This window comes from Mercenaria mercenaria, chromosome 13 (genome assembly GCF_021730395.1).
Source record: "Mercenaria mercenaria strain notata chromosome 13, MADL_Memer_1, whole genome shotgun sequence".
Classification (NCBI taxonomy): Eukaryota; Metazoa; Mollusca; class Bivalvia; order Venerida; family Veneridae; genus Mercenaria; species Mercenaria mercenaria.
In genome coordinates, this window is record NC_069373.1 from 29,328,388 (window position 1) to 29,349,108 (window position 20,721).

At 34.8% G+C, this 20,721-nt stretch overlaps 1 protein-coding gene across 2 annotated transcripts; it reads right to left on the minus strand.

Annotated features, from left to right (window-relative positions):
- Window positions 1–222: 222 nt before the first annotated feature.
- LOC123529080 (coiled-coil domain-containing protein 77-like) lies at window positions 223–18,754 on the minus strand. Of its 2 annotated transcripts, none has more exons than XM_045309284.2 (11): window positions 18,679–18,754; window positions 14,690–14,829; window positions 12,768–12,889; window positions 11,870–12,007; window positions 10,973–11,132; window positions 8,795–8,943; window positions 6,263–6,357; window positions 4,902–5,121; window positions 4,444–4,569; window positions 2,076–2,228; window positions 223–1,358 (listed from the first exon to the last, which is right to left on the minus strand). In XM_045309284.2, exons 1-11 carry the CDS (start codon window positions 18,690–18,692, stop codon window positions 1,188–1,190), a joined length of 1,488 nt encoding a protein of 495 aa, XP_045165219.2. In that variant the 5' UTR covers window positions 18,693–18,754; the 3' UTR covers window positions 223–1,187. The 2 variants fall into 2 exon arrangements, with proteins under 2 accessions (XP_045165219.2, XP_045165218.2); XM_045309283.2 differs by lacking the exon at window positions 18,679–18,754 and adding an exon at window positions 18,430–18,512.
- Between the last annotated feature and the right edge of the window lie 1,967 nt (window positions 18,755–20,721).

Sequence of the window (20,721 nt, forward strand, 5' to 3'; positions counted from 1 at the left end):
TGGACTGGTTTGATGTAACAGTTTGCTGAAGGAAGGCAACAAAATACATCAATTGCAAAGACTATAGAGCTTGGAACTTGGGTCTGCTGTAGTACAGGTCATCCTGATATATAAAGTACATATCCTTTTAAATTCCTTGCATAAACTGTCTAGAGAAAGTATCTCTAAGTCTCTGACCCTCATTGTTAAAGCAAATGAACTGGGTCTTGTGCTGGTTAAAAAGTAACAACTTGTTATATGTCATCTACTTTATTATTGAAAAAAAGTTTCATAAATACATGTTATCTACATAATCTATCACAGTACAACATCTGAAAATTGAATGTATATGTTAAAATGATTTTCCTCTCTTATATACAAGACAGTCCTGTATATTGTTTAATATAACTTGGAATATAAACTTCTCTTCAGCTCTAGGGCGACACACTCACACATACAGTAACAATTCTCAAACAATTAATTTGATGTATTTATCAGTCAGATATTCATGTGAAAATCTACTGAATAAAATCACAACAATCTATTCCGAGTACATCAATGTAAAATGTTCTATAAAACACTGACTGACAATGTCTTTTTTTTTAATGTTTCATGACAAAGGTATGAATGAATATTGTGTTATAGTCTTATTCTTCACAAAGAACTGCTAGTACAAACCCAGGACCACTGAAACTACTTTACTTTTTACCTAATATCTTCTTAACTCTAATTTTTTATTTTTAGCAAACCCAGTCTATTAATATGAGGATTCCTGAAGTATAATAAAATTCTACATAATTCTTGAACTGACAAAATATAACAAAGGTACCTTGCTACATATATAAACAAACTCCATTCATTAGATTCAATGTGTTATAACATTATTTTTAAAATTTTCAATTTTCAAATTCTGAAAATCTGAATACGCAAAGTCACAAAAATACTAGGCATTCCAGTAACGACATAAAGGAAGAAATACCATCCGCTCTCTTTTGACCACCAAATTACACCATTCAATTTTTCTTTCTTTTCCTTATAAATACCCAAACATTTGATAAAAGAGTCTGTCTATGAAACTTGTCCTACAAAAACAAAGAAAAATCATTGCGGACTTGTCTGTAAATAAGTCACTTCTTCTTTTCTCCTTAAATCTCGGTCTTCTTGATCTGTAAACAAATGCCTTCCTAAATGCTCTTCATGATGTATTTTCATAAATGTTTCAGATCATTTTCAATTCCATACATTTTAGCTTTAAGATTTTTCAGTTCGCCAACCATTTTCTTAGAACGTCCTGACGTTGCCCGTATATTTCTCAGTATCTGCATATCTAAGTCGTCTGGACGCTTGACATCCATGTCCTCTGAGAAGCCAATTGTAACCTGTGGTTGTGGAAAAAGGAATATGTAGTGGAAAATACAAATGACCTTTTTTGCCCATTTTTATTTCAACACTGTTGATTTAGTTTCTTGAATTAGTGGAAAACAAGTATCATGTGACAAGGTATGGTATTTTTAAAACTACTATAGACAAATAATACCTAAAACCCAACTTAACTTTGTTGGAAGTATCTGAGGTAACAACATAGCCAATGAAGAGAGATAACCATCTGAATTATCAATACTGTAAACATTTTCTGCGACCAAATACATAAGACAACACAAACACACTGTGGGTAACCACATGATCAAAATAATCTCTAAACCAAAATGAATTTATGAATAATATAGGATAATACAGAAGCAACTTTTGCTGTAAATCTCAATATAGCCTATCATATGGCAACATAGATGTATCCTAAAACTACACAGATTTCAATCACAATCACCTTCTTATTTTCCTTAATGTTTGTAATTACAGGATATCTATCATTATTGTCAACTACATAATAATTTAACAATTTTCATGAGTCATATATTAGGCTATGTTTAATTTTCATATCTTATCATGATATGAAATTTATTCAAGTTCTTCAAAATGTAACTTTGGTTTAGAGATATGATTCCCCACAGTGAAACACCTTTTTCTATGTCACAAAGATTTCTCAAATTAAACTGACCTTTCACCTGCCAACAAGTGACTTAGATCAGATTTTATACCTTATACAGCTGTCTCTCCACTTCCTTCAGTCTGGTCCTGAGGTTTTTAATATCTGTTTTAAATCCTTCCACTTCTAAATTACGTCGTCTTTCTAGATCCTGATAACGCTGATTCATTAACTTTAGTCTACTGCTCATTTTCTCTCCTCGATCCTATATAATGGAAGACAATGAACATTATTTCATACTGTTCTTTTTGATGAATTTTTGTCTAAAGCTACAAAATTCTTGACATTTTGACAAAAACTAGAATCTAATTTTTTTTTTTCATAAAAAAAAAAACAAACTTAAAAAGAATCATCTTTCCTTCATTTTAAGATGTAAGACTTTTAAGATGTGTATCTGTTCATTTCTTAGACAAACTCTTACAATAAAAAAAAACAAGAGGGCCAAGATGGCCCTAGGTCGCTCATCTAAGAAACACACCATAACAGTGTAAAACATGTTTGACCTAGTGATTTCATGGAAACAAATATTCTGACCAATTTTCATTAAGATTGGACCAAAAAATTGGTCTCTTGCGATAAAACAAGCATTTTCTTAGATATGACCTAGTTTTTGACCCTAGATGACCCATGTTCAAACTCGACCTACATTTTATCAAGGCAATCATTCTGACCAAAATTCATGAAGATCAATTGAAAAATACAGCCTCTATCACATACACAAGTTTTTTCTTTGATTTGACCAAGTGACCTAGTTTTTGACATCAGATGACCCATATTCAAATTCGACCTAGATTTCATTAAGGCAATCATCCTGACCAATATTCATAAAAATAAATTGAAAAAAACAGTCTCTATCGCATACACAAGATTTTTCTTTAATTTGACCTAGTGACCTAGCTTTGACCTCAGATAACCCATATTCAAACTCGACCTAGATTTCATCAAGGCAATCACTCTGACCAAATTTCATGAAGATCAATTGAAAAATACATCCTCTATTGCATACACAATGTTTTTCTTCAATTTGACCTAGTGACCTAGTTTTTGAACCCAGATGACCCATTTTCGAACTCGGCCTAGATTTTATCAAGGTAATCATTCTGGCTAAATTTCATGAAGATCAGTTGAAAAATAAAGCCTCTATTGCATACACAAGGTTTTTCTTTGATTTGACCTAGTGGCCTAGTTTTTGATCCCAGATGACCCATTTTTGAACTTGGTCTAAATTTCATCATGGTAATCATTCTGACCAAAATTCATGAAGATCAATTGAAAAATACAGCCTCTATCGCATACACAAGGTTTTTCCTTGATTTGACCTAGTGACCTAGTTTTTGACCCCAGATGACTCATTTTCTAACTCAGCCTAGATTTCATCAAGGTAATCATTCTGACCAAAATTCTTGAAGATCAATTGAAAAATACCGCCTCTATCGCATACACAAGGTTTTTCTTTGACTTGACCTAGTGACCTAGTTTTTGACTCAAGATGACCCATTTTCGAACTCGGCCTAGATTTCATCAAGGTTATCATTCTGACCAATATTCATGAAGAATAATTGAAAAATACAGCCTCTATCGCATACACAAGGTTTTTCTTTTATTTGACCTAGTGACCTAGTTTTTGAGACTAGATGACCCATTTTCGAACTCGGCCTAGATTTCATCAAGGTTATCATTCTGACCAATATTCATGAAGATTAACTGAAAAATACAGCCTCTATCGCATACACAAGCTAAATGTTGACAGACGACGGACATCGAGCGATCAGAAAACTTCACCTGAGCTAAAAAAAAAAAAAAAAAAATGATTTTAGCAGTATTTTCTGCTTTGTACATAGCCAGGTATTATGGAACTAGAATTACAATTGTAAAGAAATGGACAATGTTGTTTGTGCTATTGTTCTTGGTCAGTTTTTGTCCAGATCATCTACAAATGTACTTAGAAAAGCCAAGTAAGAAATCTAAAGCTTATCTAGGCTCAATATTTCTTGCTAAACTCCCCTTTAGGGGCCTCCATGGCCAAGGTGGTTATGGTTGCTGTCTTCAAATCATTTGCCCCTCACCGATGGGTTCAAGCCTCATTCAAAGCATTGAATTCTTTATGTGAGGAAGCCATCCAGCTGGGTTACGGAAGGTTAATGGTTCTAACCAGGTGCCTATTCATGATGAAATAATGATTGAAGGGGCACTTGCTGTAAAGTCGCCACATGACCTATAATTTCGTCGTTGAGACGTTACACCTAACAAAAAAAAAAACTTCCCTTAATTAAGATGCCATGATGGAGCAGCTTTATCAGAGGCTGTGCAAACTGGATTCAATTCAAGGTAGCGAATACAAGTATGGACCAGTTAAGATACTCAGAAACAAAAACATGGTCAAAACAATGTTAACAATGAAGTGAAAGAATAAAAACTACCTTAAATATTTCTCTGGTAACATCTCCCTCCTCTCGTATCCTTGACAACTCATCCTCTAACTGTATCACCTGTTCCCTATACATCTCTGACAACTTCTGTGATTGTTGTAGTTGGTACTCCAGGGACTACAATGTATACAATATTCATTAATAACATCAGCAAACCTACTTGTTTACTCTTTATCAAAATGAACTGTCTGAAATACATAAATAATATTTAAAGCAACAGTTCCTATTATTCCTGTTTTTGATACAATAACCAATATTCACCCGATACCTTGCAGCAATGCTTATGTTACAACTATACTGTGACAGTTCAAAATATTGCCATCAACTAAATATAAAAATAAGTATACCATGTTAAATGTAAATTTTCCTTGTGTTAGGAGCAAGAACATTTTTTGACATATGCATGTATTTCAAAACATGAGATAGTGTTCACTGGACTATCATCTCACCTTTAACTCTTCAATATAATGAGATCTACTCTCATACAGGTTGGAGGAATTCAACACGTCATCTTTTCTTGTAATGTTCATTTGTTGTTTACACTGATCAAGGTCCCTGAGAAGCTTGTCTTTTTCAGCCATCCAATTACGTTCATTACCACGGCCCTGATATCGCAACTCCAAGAAATCTTTGGTGCTCTCGTACAACAGATCTTGGGTTTTATGAAGCCTGAAATACAGTTGTTAGTGGTTACTGGAAAATCAAAAGTAGGGACATCAAAACAAACTGTTAAGTTTGTCATTAAATAACACTTTAATGTGATACAATCTGAACAATGTTTAGTAAATAAGCATTTCTGGTAACTAAAAACTCTGAATTCACACTGAACCATTATTTGCATTTGAAGTCTGTGTTACATTTACACTATTTTAAAGTCAACATACTAGCGCTACAGAATTTCCAGCAGGTCTTTTCACCCCAAGATACCCCAAGACACCTCAGTTATTTTATCAAAAAATGTACTGAAGACATGTTATTACAGTTAATTAACCTTTAGAATAGATTTGTTGAAGGCAGATTTCCTCGAGTTCCATTCACTATTTGTAATACATATTTATTCTATGTGATATTATATTCTTGTTTATTCTTTGAGTGTGAATGAGCCATGGACAGAGTGCCCCTCCATTGTCATCAGTATCCACATAACTAAACCATAACTAAATACTGTCTTTTCTCAATGCAAGAGGCATAACTGCGGCTCCTTTATTACAGTTAAGCTTTCCTGGATAGTTCCTCTTGAGGTATTGTTTTCATATGATTAAAAAACCCATAAAATCAAAATAATTTATCATTTTTACATCTCAGGGCTAAGGTAATTATTGTTTTTACATGTTTTGGGGTGTCTTTGGGTGAAAAGACCCTCCCATAGAATTCCTGAACAAAATCCATCATGCAAGTAACTGACAGGTTTGACATCCTTTCCAAAGGAAACCCATGTCAATCACGAATGACAGGTGTGACATCCTCCCACAACAAAGAGGTCAATCATGAATCACACAAGTAACAGATAGGATAAAGAGGTTATTATAATCATGCAAGTAACTGACAGGAGTGATATTCCCCTAAATAAGTCACACAAGTAAATCACAGATGTGACATTTTTCCCATAGGAAACAGAGTTAAATCATTAATCACGCAAATACAGACTAATTTTAAAATTATCCTGGAGAAGATAATTTATGTCTTTCTAACAGATTATATTTTGTATGCTACATGCTCTCCTATTGAGAAGAACTAACACTCAACATTTAAGATTTTAAAAATTCAATAACTCAATTTCGTACCAAGCATCTAGAAAAACAAAACCTACTTTTCTGTGAGTGTATGTATTTTGGCCTCATCCCTTTGTCGTCTAGTTTCAAGTTCTTCTTCCTTCACACGTCGATCTTCTATAAGGGCTTGAACCTGTATTGAAATATATCAAGCTTCAACATTGTTCCTACAAGCACTTTGAACTCAGTATATCATCAAGTTAGGGATGTTTTATATATATATTAAACTGGAACTTTTGTTGGAATTTGTTTGTTTGTTTTGTTGGGTTAACGTCACACCAACACAATCATATGTTATATGGCAACTTTCGAGCTTTGATGGTAGAGGAAAACCACAGGTGCCCCTTTGTGCACTATTCCATCACGGGCAGGCACCTGGGTAGGACCATCAACATTCTGTAAGACAGCTGGATAGCTTCTTCACATGAAGAGTTTAAATCTCTGAGTGAGGCTCAAACTCACATCGGTGAGGGCCAAGTGATTCAAAGTCAGCGACCTTAACCACTCAGTCACAGAGGCCCCCACTTCTCCAAAAATGTCAAAAACAACAGGGCCATGATGGTAACAGATTGCTCACTTGAGTTAAGCTGCTTGCTTGAACAGTTTTTGGTAGATGATGATGCAAGGAAAATGTCTGTGAAATTATTTTGAAGTAGTACAAATGTTTTCCAACAAGACTATCTTAAAAAGGTTTCTACTAAATAAATACGGGCAGGTAATGTGTGTGCTGGGGGGTGGGGGGTGTAAGGTGGTGTAAGATGCTTGGGGAATGATAACATAGGATACTAAGAAACAATATCAAACAGTTTCCACTATACAAATACAGGGAAAAGTGACCACACCCGTTGGTGCCAATGTTTTTTTCACAAAACGGAAAAATTTGACAATCTTGATAGATGATCACACAAGGACCATTTGTGTGAAGTTATTTAAAAACTATTAGCTGTGTTCAATAAACGCTTGATGCCCCCGGTGGCATCCTTGTCAATACAAAGCAACCTAAGTCCAAAACGAGGTCAAGTTCAAGGTCATGGTCAAACTGAGGTCAGGTGATGTCTGAAGATGAGGAATGGTCACAGGTTACATCTGCATTAGTATCAAGTCATCCTAGTAAGGGGTATTGATGCTAGACGAAACAGTCCCATTTGGTTAACCTCGTACGGACGGACGAACGAACAGGACAATCACTATATGCCTCCCGCATCAGTAGATGCCAGGGGCATAAGGACAAATCAACAGTTTAATAAAACAAGATTTTAGTGACCATACCCCCTGGCGGCCATGATTTTTGACAAACTGGAATGCAGCCATATTTTTTGACAAATTGGAATGATTTTAACAGTCTATGTAGAGGGTCACACAAGGACCATTAGTATAAAATTATTTACAAATCAGGTCAACAGTTTCAGACAAAAAGACTTCTATTGTATTCTATAAATATATGGAAAAGTGACCTCAGCCCCTGGCAGCCATGTTTTTGAGGAGTCTAAATAATTTCAACAATCTTAATAAAGAGTCATAGAAGGACCATTTGTGTGAAATTATTTCAAAATCAAGACTTGTGGTTAGGAAATGTCATTTGATGATATTCTATTTCTTCGGCTTCGGTGGCCCCTATGTGCTACCAAGTGGAACTGTTTGAACAACTTTGGAAGAAGACCATGCAAGGAACATCCAGGCCAAGTTTTATCAACTTCCACCAAATGGTTTCAGAGAAGATGTCATTTTGAAGAAAAATGTGGATGGACCGGCAGACAACGGATGGAAAGTGACCACATTAGCTCTCCCTGAGCACTGCTCAGATGAGCAACAAATAACCAAGAAATACCATCTTAATTTTTTTTTTTAAAAAAGCATTAATTCTGACAAATGCAGAACAGATTTATGCTTCTTGACTTACCTACAGATCTAATGATAAATATACAAAGTTTAAAAGCTGTAGCTCTTAAAGTATTGATGAAAGCTGGACCTAAACAATATTTCATCTAAGAAAATTAAATTTTCAAAGTTCAAAAAGGGCCCTTAATTCTGAATAATGCAAGTGAGAGTCATGGTTTTTGGCCTACTTACTTCTTTAATGATGACAAACAAGCAAGCAAAGTTTCAAAGCTGTAGCTCTTACAGCTTTTGAGAAAAAGTCAACCTAAATAAAAACTTGAAACAAGGCCACTGGGAATACTTGATCAAGTGATAACACTACCTCTTAGACTTTTTCAAAAATAAGAAGGGCTTAAAAGGGCCCAGAAAAAAAATGATCTAAGACTTTGATACTTGAGTGTGACCTTGGCTTTTGAGCCTGTAGTCTTGGTCTTGTGTGTGTCACATTTGTCTTGTGATGAGGAAAAGATGTGCCAACTCTGTTTGAGCTACAGGTCATAAAGTAAACTCTAACACAGCAACTCATTACGGGGAACATTTCTCTCATAATGGCAAAATCCTCCAATGCAACAGAGTTATAGTCTGCACAAGAATGGGATGGAATGACAGACTGACCAAACCTATAGTCCAAGAAACTGGTTTTCAACAAACCATTCTTACATGTGTATGGTTTATCAACCCACAATATTTACCTGTTCTTTAGCTAGTTTTGCCTGTTCTTGTATTTGTGACTGGAGCGATTCCACTTGTAAAGACAATGCCTGGTTGTCATGGTGATATTTGTCTTCTGCTGACAATGCTACTGAACTCTTTGTTGAGGAGCCCTGTTTCTTATTGTCTTCTGAAGAAAAACAAATTTAAAGCAAGGTTTCATGAATCTATATCAAATACTTTTTGAGCTAGGCGTGTCACAAGGTGAAAATGTGCATTTTCGACTATTTCAGGGGCCATAACTCTAAAAATAGGGAGTGGACCCAAATGAAAAATAGGAGGTGCACAAGTTCATATAACGATTAAGACTCATGCAAGGTTTCATGAATCTATATCAAATACTTTTTGAGCTAGGCGTGTTACAAGGTGAAAATGTGCATTTTTGACTATTTCAGGGGCTATAACTCTGAAAATAGGGAGCGCACCCAAATGAAAAACAGGAGGTGTGCAAGTTCAATTCATGATTAAGACTCATGCAAGGTTTCATGAATCTGTATCAAATACTTTTTGAGCTAGGCATGTCACAAGGTTAAAATGTGCATTTTTGACTATTTCAGGGGCTATAACTCTGAAAATAGGGAGCGCACCCAAATGAAAAACATGAGGTGTGCAAGTTCAATTCATGATTAAGACTCATGCAAGGTTTCATGAATCTATATCAAATACTTTTTGAGCTAGGCGTGTTACAAGGTGAAAATGTGCATTTTTGACTATTTCAGGGGCTATAACTCTGAAAATAGGGAGCGCACCCAAATGAAAAACAGGAGGTGTGCAAGTTCAATTCATGATTAAGACTCATGCAAGGTTTCATGAATCTGTATCAAATACTTTTTGAGCTAGGCGTGTCACAAGGTAAAAATGTGCATTTTTGACTATTTCAGGGGCTATAACTCTGAAAATAGGGAGCGCACCCAAATGAAAAACATGAGGTGTGCAAGTTCAATTCATGATTAAGACTCATGCAAGGTTTCATGAATCTATATCAAATACTTTTTGAGCTAGGCGTGTCACAAGGTGAAAATGTGCATTTTTGACTATTTCAGGGGCCATTAACTGTGAAAATAGGGAGGGCGGAGCCAGACAAAAAATAGGAGGTGCGCAAGTTCATATCATGATAAAGACTCATGCAAAGTTTCATCAATTTATATCAAATACTTTTCGAGCTAGGCATGTCACGAACTTCGGACGCACGGACAAGACCAAATCTATATGCCCCCACCACTCTCGGGGGGTGGGGGGGCACAAAAAAATCATATTCTAATGTTCATAATATGACCAAACTTCAATTTGAAAGAAAAATTATTTTTTAGCAAAATCTTGAGGCATGCTGCTTTAAGGGAAATATTTAAGCATTTTTGCATCCGTCATTTTGAACTTTGTTTGTCGAAGGTTTCGCATTTCCACACCAAGCGATCTAAGAGGCGGAGTGATCCGACATTTGGCAACTGGTCCATTGCACAAGGTTAAAATTCAATTTTTACTTTATTCAGATTGGATTGTGCTGCATCTAGCCACTTCTGATCGAGAATTAAAGGCAACTTGCACATACAAACCCTAACCAGCATGGACTAAATCAACAACCTTTTGTCATCTCCCAACATAATTCATCACTGTGCACAAATTTCTGTTTTTGTTTTTCAGCATGTTCAAACAGTCTTACAATTAATTAAAAAGTGTCAGTGACACAGGCTAACAATTTCCTCCTGGCAGGTGCCTTTGATTTCCAACTTAATTTTTTTCTTCAAATTTATTTTTCACCCTTCTTCTCAGACCAGTATTTTTCAAATTTTTTGTTGAAAATCAGTAGAAAAACAAGAAGCTGCGTTCAATAAACACTTGATGTCCCCGGTGGCATTCTTGTCGATACAAAGCAACCTAAGTCCAAAACAAGGTCAAGTTCAAGGTCAAACTGAGGTCAGGTGATGTCTGAAGAAGAGGAATGGTCACAGGTTACATCTGCATTAGTATAAAGTCATTCTAGTTGGGGGTATTGATGCTAGACGAAACGGTCCCATTTGGTTAACCTTGTACGGACGGACGCACTAAGGAACGGACAGACGTACAGGACAATCACTATATGCCTCCCGCATCAGTAGATGCCAGGGGCATAACAAAAAGAAAAAGCAATTTTGGACGCCCTGCTAAAATGAGCAACTTACTTTTGGTTTGTAAGTTTGCACTTTGTGGTCGTTTTGGAGCCTTTTGTTCAATCACAGCTTTGGCTGGTGGCTCCTTATGGAAGTATGTGATTTCATGATCTGGAGTTCCACTCAACGCCAACAACTGTTGTATCTTCTTCTTATCCTCAAGTTCTCGAATCTGAAACAAAACTTACTTAATAGATTAAACTAATGAAGTTTAAATAAGAAGAGACAGAATATAAATCCCGTTTTCAAGAGGTAGGCATCACCTTAAGTGAGGAAAGTATATAAACACAGATTCCGCTAGACATATTATAATGGGCTGACTGAATTATAAGTTCAGGTCCTCTATGTTAAACTTATCCAGAGCACTAAAATATTTCATCTCTAGATATTTTCTTCATCTGTATATAATCCTCATCAAATGTATTTAACTGATTACCTAAATATTTGAATTAAATTTGCATGTTGAACTACATTCATAATTAAATGTCATGCAGTATAAGTTATATTAGTGGTAGTACACATTTATACTGTGTTTATCTATACATGTATACAGTGTGTGTTAATACACATAAAACTGTTTGTTTTATGTTGACATAACCTATATGTATTTGTTCATGTTTTTAATATAAAATTTGGATCTAACATACCTTCAAACATGGTCCAAAAGTCAGTATGAAAGGATAACCATTACAATCATATAATTAAACCATGCTTTTAAAAAATATATGCTCACTTCTCAGATAGCCATGCTATGCAAAGACCCTTACAACAACATAACATTAATATGAAATGTATTACAGATAATTTCATTATTTAAATTTGGGGTTAACTTATTAATAAATCAGATAATTTCATCATTTAAATTTGGGGTTAACTTATTAATAAATTTAAGTGAGAATAGAGAGAAACCTTCAATCTATCATTTTCAGCATAGAGTCTGAGAACATGTTCACGCTCCTGGAACAGATAGATCTGCATGTCACTGAGGGCTTTCTGTAACTCTACAATCTCTTCCTCTCGCTGCCGTAACTCCCACTGCATCTTGTGCTGAAATAGTATACATTAACCAATCATATTCCTGTTTATATACAGTGTTTTAAAGTTGTATACATCAACCAATCCTATTCCTGTTTATATACAGCGTTTTAAAGTTGTAGACATGTACATCATTCAATCATATTCCTGTTTATATACAGTGGTGTAAGGTTCATAATGACGTCCTTTATAATGTGAAAAAATATTTGTGCCAGAGTTATGCACCTTGTGTCATATGATGTGGGTGTCGATGTTGAACAAGGATTTTAAGTTTGAATCAAATCCATTCAATAATAACAGAGATAGAGTGAAAGTGCATCAAAACTTCAACCTGAAAATCTAAGTGAAAAGGGGGGATAAATCATAAAATATTGGTGCCAGAGTTATGGCCCTTGTGTCAGATGATGTGGGTGATGATGAGTAATAACTATTTTAAGTTTGAATTAAATCCATTAAGTAATTACAGAGATAAGTGGAAAAAAGAAAAAGTGGAAAAAAACTTAAACCGAGGTGGGACGTGGAAAGACGCCGATGCCAGGTCGAGTAGGATAGCTCGTATAGTCGAGCTAAAAATCAGTACTTGGAACTATCAGAAATCTAATACAACTGATAAAGAACTGTGAAATATGCTGCAATTTGAAATTATATCCATACTAAACTGTTCAGCAGTAGCACTTGATAAAAAAAACCCATCTAAGTTGGTAATTCAACATTTCAAATTAGAAAGAAGTGGTTAACATGCAAGGTTTACATCACATCAGTTCTAACATACTTGTTCCTCGTAAGTGACTTTATATTCCTCCAACTTGGCCACAAGTCCCTCATGTTCTTCATCATACTCTGCTATTTTCTTTCTGTAGTACTCTAACAACTCTCTTGATGGTCTCAGGTGACCTTACAAAAAAATAAGATAAAATAAACAACGATCGTGAATACACTACTTCCAGATTTTACATAATTATAGAATCGCGAATACACTACAATGACTACATCCCAGATTTTACATAATTATAGAATCGTGAATACACTACATGCCAGATTTTATATACAGGTAATTATAGAATCATCAATACACTACATACCAGATTTTATATAATTACAGAATTGTGAATACACTACATACCAGATTTTATATACAGGTAATTATAGAATCATCAATACACTACATACCAGATTTTATATAATTACAGAATTGTGAATACACTACATACCAGATTTTATATACAGGTAATTATAGAATCATCAATACACTACATACCAGATTTTATATAATTACAGAATTGTGAATACACTACATACCAGATTTTATATAATTACAAAATTGTGAATACACTACATACCAGATTTTATATAATTACAGAATTGTGAATACACTACATACCAGATTTTATATAATTACAAAATTGTGAATACACTACATACCAGATTTTATATAATTACAGAATTGTGAATACACTACCAGTCTTCACGAAAAACTTTTCAAAGTACTAGCCAGCCGGACTACCAACATAGCAGAATTTACTAGCCCGAAAGGAATTTTGGTAGTCCGAACAGTAAATTATTAAAGGTGTATTTTTTATTGGTTTGGTGTCATTTTTAAACTCTGTGTGATATTGTTTGATATTGCTTATTGCATTTTTATCATACATATGCAAATATATGAATATAACTGCAAAACAAGGTTCTTTTCTTTTTATTTTGGTTCATTATACATTTTATTCACGAGAGAACATTTCAAGCATCGAGTTGACATAATCCTCATTCATGTCACACTCTGACTCATCTGATGGTAAGTTTTATTATGAAATGTTATTACTTACCCATGATATTTGATTTAACATACATTTGTAAGTTTTTTTTATCTGACCCCTTTTATATATAGTTAGATAGATGTGTATATTTTAGTTGAAACATTTGTTTACTTTACTTTTCTATTTTCGTAAAGGTCACGCTAGGTTAAACAGACTGGTTTTCCTTTTGCTTCTCGCTATGGATAATTCAGCGCAAGGAACGCTTAACCAGTCTATTTCCGCCGGTGCGCGTAATATCTACACTCGTCAAATACGGTGCGCTAGTAGAAAACTCACGCTATGGATTTTTTTGGTAATTTTATACGTATTCTCTCGATTTTTTTTACTAGCCTCTCGGACTAGTCACCTAGAGACAAATACTAGTCCGATCTAGGTTTTTACTAGCCTCGGGCTTCGGACTAGTGGCCAAATTCGAAGACTGCACTACATACCAGATTTTATATAATTACAAAATTGTGAATACACTACATACCAGATTTTATATAATTACAAAATTGTGAATACACTACATACCAGATTTTATATACAGGTAATTATAGAATCATCAATACACTACATACCAGATTTTATATAATTACAGAATTGTGAATACACTACATACCAGATTCTATATAATTACAGAATTGTGAATACACTACATACCAGATTTTATATAATTGCAGAATTGTGAATACACTACATACCAGATTTTATATAATGTACACAGTATATTCAAACTATTATAACACAAGACCCTTCCCCATTTTTCCCCATTCTGTTCCATTTCCCTGGTACTGAAATAAGCTCTGATAGCTAATACAATATTTGAAAGATATATATATATAAGCAGCATGTACAAGTAAAACAAAAATTAGTCTGACTCATCTAATTCATGCATTAATACCTAATCTCTCATTAATATTTGGCAGTGGTTTATCTGCATTTTGTTCCTTCTTTCCAGTAGATCTCACAGATGTATTCATCCTGTCACCCTTATTTCGTCTTGGTGAACTGCATGGGGAGGACCTTCTACTGCCACCAGGACTGCATGAAGAAAATAGAATATATATAGTCATTTTTATAAACATGTCTAGTGAGGGAACTCGACAGTTTACAAGCTTAAAATTAAAAAGATGTCAAGAGCTTAGCTCAATAAATTACCAAATGAAGCACAAAAATCAATGTTTACGAAATAAGCTAGATATTATGTGGTTACCTAACATGCCTAATGAGTTAAAAGCAGAGATATGCTTCACCTAGGCTAATTTTAATTTCAATTGAAGAATTCTTGAAAAATTACTGACTGCCTTATATGTCTGGTAAAGTTTCATTTCAGGGAGAAGTGACTTCTCCCTCAGGTAAGATTAAGAAGTAAAGAGATTTTAAGAAGTGGATAGATTTTAGTTTTGTCATAAAAAGCATCTAAATATATATATTACTGTTGTTTTTTTATTTAGTTTAACGCCGTTTTTCAACAGATTTTCAGTTACGTAACGGCAGGCAGTTAACCTTAGGATTTGAATGTTTCTGACTGATAGTGAACTTAATTTTAAAGGATATATCCATTTTATTACAATACAACAAGGTTATCTATGTGGCAAGCTTATCTTACCAACTGGTACTGGGTGGGAACCACCAACTGGTACTGGGTGGGAACCATTATCCAGACCAAGGAACAGTTTCTGGACAAGTTAAGTAACAGCTTTATTTCGGTGTTATTCAAATTATTGTTTCATTAATATCATCCAGACGATTGTTTTTACCTAGTTGGAAAACACAATTCCCAACAGGTAAGGAAAAGCATAACAGTCATGTCATAAAGATACTTTACCTGTGTTGACAAGTTATGTCCCATAAGGGCATGAAAATTGTAATTTGCATGCGCAATTTGTTTACATTCAGGGTATCAAGTGGGGTAGAAATAGTAACGCTTCAAATCCTAGCAATTGCAGACAACATGAATTAAGGTTCACCAAAACACAGAAATTTTTGATAAACGAACAACATCGTTACCAATATTTTACTTGACCATTACATGTTCTACCGTACTGTCCCGTACTTAAAATATTCTGAAAAAGTTGTCCCCCTTTGAAAATGAATGCCATTTGTAAAGAAATAAAAATAAACAATTGCTGAAAACTGTGTTCCACCTAGTTATGTGAAATTTCAACACTCGCACGCTATTGCAAATGCATCAAAACATACATGTGTAACAGTTCCTTGAAAATGGTGAGTTTTTAAAGGCGTTTGACTGTCCGGAAGTGGGGCCCCTGTAGGCAGTCCTTTTCCGGAACTCAATGTTTATATCAGTATACAGTTACTGACACTTGTTTGTAGTTTTTGTAATGATATGTGTATATTACTCTACAAAACAAGTGTCAGTATACTAATATAAACATTTCCGGTAACATGCTCTAAAAATTAGGGTAGGTAGGTCGGAAAAAATTTTTTTTGGAATTTTTTTTTTATTAAGGGAGACTTCGGAAATTATTTTTGTGTCAAAAAATGAATATATAATGATAATGCTGGGCGCTTGTTTGACTCATAGCAAATATGGTCCAAGAGTCAACTTTGACCCAGGACAATTTTCGGCCGTGCGTCTATAGATATCAAAGTCTGTGTATTCCAAAAAAGGAGGTCGATTGAGAAGTGAAAACTGATAAATGGGCGTGACTAATTGAATCTGACCCGGAGCGGTTTTTGGCCACGTGTCAGTCATTATCAGAGTCTGTATAGAATGTCAATTGTGAAGTAAAGATTGATAAATGCGCATGACTGATTGCAGGGCACTAGACAAATTTTGGGGACAGTTACCCATCGTTACCCTCGGGAAGTGGAATTTTTCGGCGTTCGAAGACAAAAAGGGGAAGTTTTCAGCCATATATATGTTACTACTTCTCACACTTATTAATAACAGGTCCCAGAAAAGTCACAAATTAGCTATATAGCTAAATCTAGCTATATATAGCTAGAAGTAGCTATAAAACCAATAACAATAATGCAAAATATGTCAAAATCAAATGCAAAATGGTCATAATCACGTCCAAATGGTTTTCAATCATTTTTAACTAATTTAACTATATTGCAGCAGTAACCTTCCTTAGAGGCATTATAATATAACTTGAAAGAGAGTTCATATCTACAGTAAGGGGTGTAAATGTTTCAAGTTATCGCAGTTTATAACCCATTTGAGTTATACTTTCATAACTTGTTTCAGTTATCGTAAAATATTACAAAGCCCTCCTGTGCCAATTCCTCATTTAGAATGAGACTAATACAATTATTTCCTGAATCCTTGAACTTTTATCTTTCCAGCTATGCAGTAGAATTTTTTACGCAAGGCTGATATAGTTTTACGCAAAAGTTTTAAAGCTAAAAAACTCTTAACATCCCATTATGCTTATTAGCAGGTCATGATCAGACTATGAGAATTTGATTAACCACAGTTTGCTACTAATTTCACTTTAAAGGTCACTTTGTGAGAAGAGCAAAAATACTTTTTTGAATAACTTACCTGAGTTTACTATATCTTATAACTAATACAGGTTATAAAATGCATGAAAAAGTAACTGAAATGGGTTACATAACTTAAAACAGTTACACCCCTGACTGACCTAGTTGTGTCAAACAAGGTCGAGGCTATCCGCACGACGGTCATGCCGATAATTTTCCTTACCCGCACGACCATCGTGCCAATTATTTTCGTTATTCGCACGACGGTCGTGCCGATTATTTTCGTTATTCGCACGACGATCATGACTGGAAAATCATGTCGATTATTTTTGTTACTGATACAACTAAAAATACTGTATACATATGTGAAATTTAGTTCTTTTCCTTGGAGAATTTTTTTTTTTCAACTTTTTCAGAGAAAGTTGCAAAACTGCACTTTTTATGCTTTAAACATGGTCAGTGATGTTAGAAATCAACTTACTGACGCTCTAAAGACATAACCCCCTTACTTGTATTCATTTTTTGACACAAAAGTAATTTCCGAAAAGTCTCTTAAAAAAAAAAAATTCCGACCTACCTACCCTAATTTTTTTGAGCATATTACCGGAAACAAATTTTTTAAAAGCCTTATCAGATCTCCATAAAGTAGCATGCACCTACCCGCATTATGCTGAATCACTTACGCACGATTTATTGAGTTAAAAACATAATATGAAAAGTAAAATAAGGGCATTAAGGTACGCTAACTAACTATATTATTAATTATGCAAGAATATGTGTTCTTTGCATTCTTTTGATTAATTTGCAATTGATGAATTATTCAATTAATTTTACTAATAATGGTTGTTTTAATATCCAATTAAAGTCTATTGATTTGATATCTTAAACAATGAACATGATGCTATAACACTAACAGCTAGTATTTTTAACTAAGATATACCTTACGTCAAAAATAGAAACGCTACTGAAACACTCGTCATGCCGATAAGAAAAATAATCGGCACGACCGTCGTGCGAATAAGAAAAAATAATCGGCACAACGGTCGCGCCGATAGACACTTCCGTCAAACAACCTATCTCAGGGAAATTTTCTTTTGAGAAAGGGGAAAGAATATATTATTTTATGAGGGGAAAAGTTGAAATAATATGATATAAATTTATAAAGTTTTTAAAAAAAAACGTCAATTCTACTCAGTAAAATGCTTTTTCATCTCCGGAATAGACGTATATCCGAAATAATTACTTTCATGCATAAACATGTCGAAACACATCAACGTTAATTAAACTGGAAATTAATGTGTTGTAATCGCGCAATTTAACTAATAACTAGTAAATATATTAATATCATAATAATTGCATTTCTTACACGTTTTAACCCTCAAAATAAGCTTTAACTAGAGAGAAAAACACAAACGAGTACTTTCTAATCAAGTTATTTACCTTGCCGACGCCATTTTGAAAGTTCCGCGAAAGACGTGGCTATCTTCACGAAGCGAGTGTAAACTATTTTTGCAACTAAGTCCAGGCACGTGTCCAGGTGGGGGGCCAGGGGGCCTGCCCCCCCCCCCCCCCCCCCCCCCAGCTGGCTGGCTAGTTACGATTTTTATTACTATGGGCCCCTCAATTAACAAATTTATACACCAGCGCAATTGGCTTGATTTGACAGCAATACACAGGCTAAAGAGCCATAAAACCGTGTCCGGTAGTGGAAATTAGCCCCAGGCATGTTACAGGTAAAAAATTATCTGAACTATTATTTTTGAACTTAGTAAATCATTTTTCTACAAATCATGTCATTTTGTATATCAGTTTTGAGCAGTTTTTGATAACTTTCTTTTTAGTGAAATTACACATATTATATTTTTTTTAATTTAATTAGAAAACAGTTTTTTTTAGATTATGATTGAAAGAAAAGGGTAGAATGAATGAAATTTTATTCATTTGATTAAAATGTAGTATAATTATTGCTGACAATCATATAGTTTGTTTTATTATGATAAATAAAGTTGATTTTCAAACCACTAGCTTCTTTATTACTGGTAGCTGGTTATACATTGGATTGGTAGATATCAGAGCCAATACACTGAGACCTGGGTATCATACAGAAAAATGAAGTCCATACACTGTGACTGTACAATCATACATCATACATTGAAAAGGCTTGATGAAATGATTAAAAACTAGACTTTTCCTTAATTATATAATACATTCATGCATCCTTAAAGGTGTTTCAGGTACCAGGAAAATGCATCTTTTCATGTACCATATTAAAAAAAATTTCAACATCGGGAGGGGATACCCCTCCCAAATCCACCCCAGATTGGGCCCCCCAGCAAAAAAAAACCTGGACACGCGCCTGAAGTCAACTCTATAGATTCTTCCACACTTTTATACTATATATCAACTGTATTCGCTAAGACAGATCAGTGTAACAGACTAGTTTACTCTAAAGGTCTAGACCTTTCCAGGCGTATATTCTATATATTTCTGCATTGCTTTACAGGTCAATGGAACAGATTATAAAGGTCTTAAGTCAATGGGTAGTAGATCTAGAACGAAATTTTTCAGTTTCGAAGACAAGTTTACTGTTTACGGTAATGATTTTTCACTGTTTAAATCTAGATCGTTGAAAATTTCATATATTTCAATGTGGATACCGTTTGGACCGGAAGAGATACCTCTCTTTCTCTCTCTCTCTATCTCTCTCTCTATCTATCTATGGTTACTGCCTCACGCCTCTTGCGAGTATCTGTCTGATCAAGTCCCTGTCACACCAGGGGTCTCAAGGCTCTGTCCTGTGGCGCCTGCTCTTCATACTGTACATTAACGATCTCCCTGATACAGTCACCTTCCAGGTACGGCTATTTGCAGATGACACAGCCGTGTACCTTGCGGTTTCCTCCCTTACAGATTGCCAAAGGTTACAAAATGTTCTTCTAAACTTAGAAACTTGGGAAAAATGTGGGACATGGAATTTAACCCCAGCAAGTGCCAGGTCCTTCACATCACACATAGCAGAAAGCCCATTCAGTTCCCATACAAGCTACATGGTCATCAGCCACGACCTAAACTGGAACACACATATCAACAGAATAACAACAAATGCAAACAGAACACTATGTTTCCTTAAACGCAACATCAAAACAAATCACGTCAAAACGCTATCATACAAAACACTGGTCAGACCACAGTTAGAATACGCCTCATCTGTATGCCCTCTCTCTTTCCCCCCCCCCCCCCCCCCTTCAACGCAGTGTAAATTCTTTACCCTCTAGTCCAATTTGGCCAAATATAGCGTAGGTTAAGGCAAAAAGTGTCTACTACACACTAAAGTAAAAGGTTTTATGAATAGACGAGCAGTTTTGGCCTGAAAACGGGAAAACTGTTTTCTTTTGGAAAAATTAGCATGCTAAGACGGCAAGCATTGTCCCTTTTGACAGAAATACGGGTCAATGTGGACACTAAGGGCGTTCTGCGTTTCTA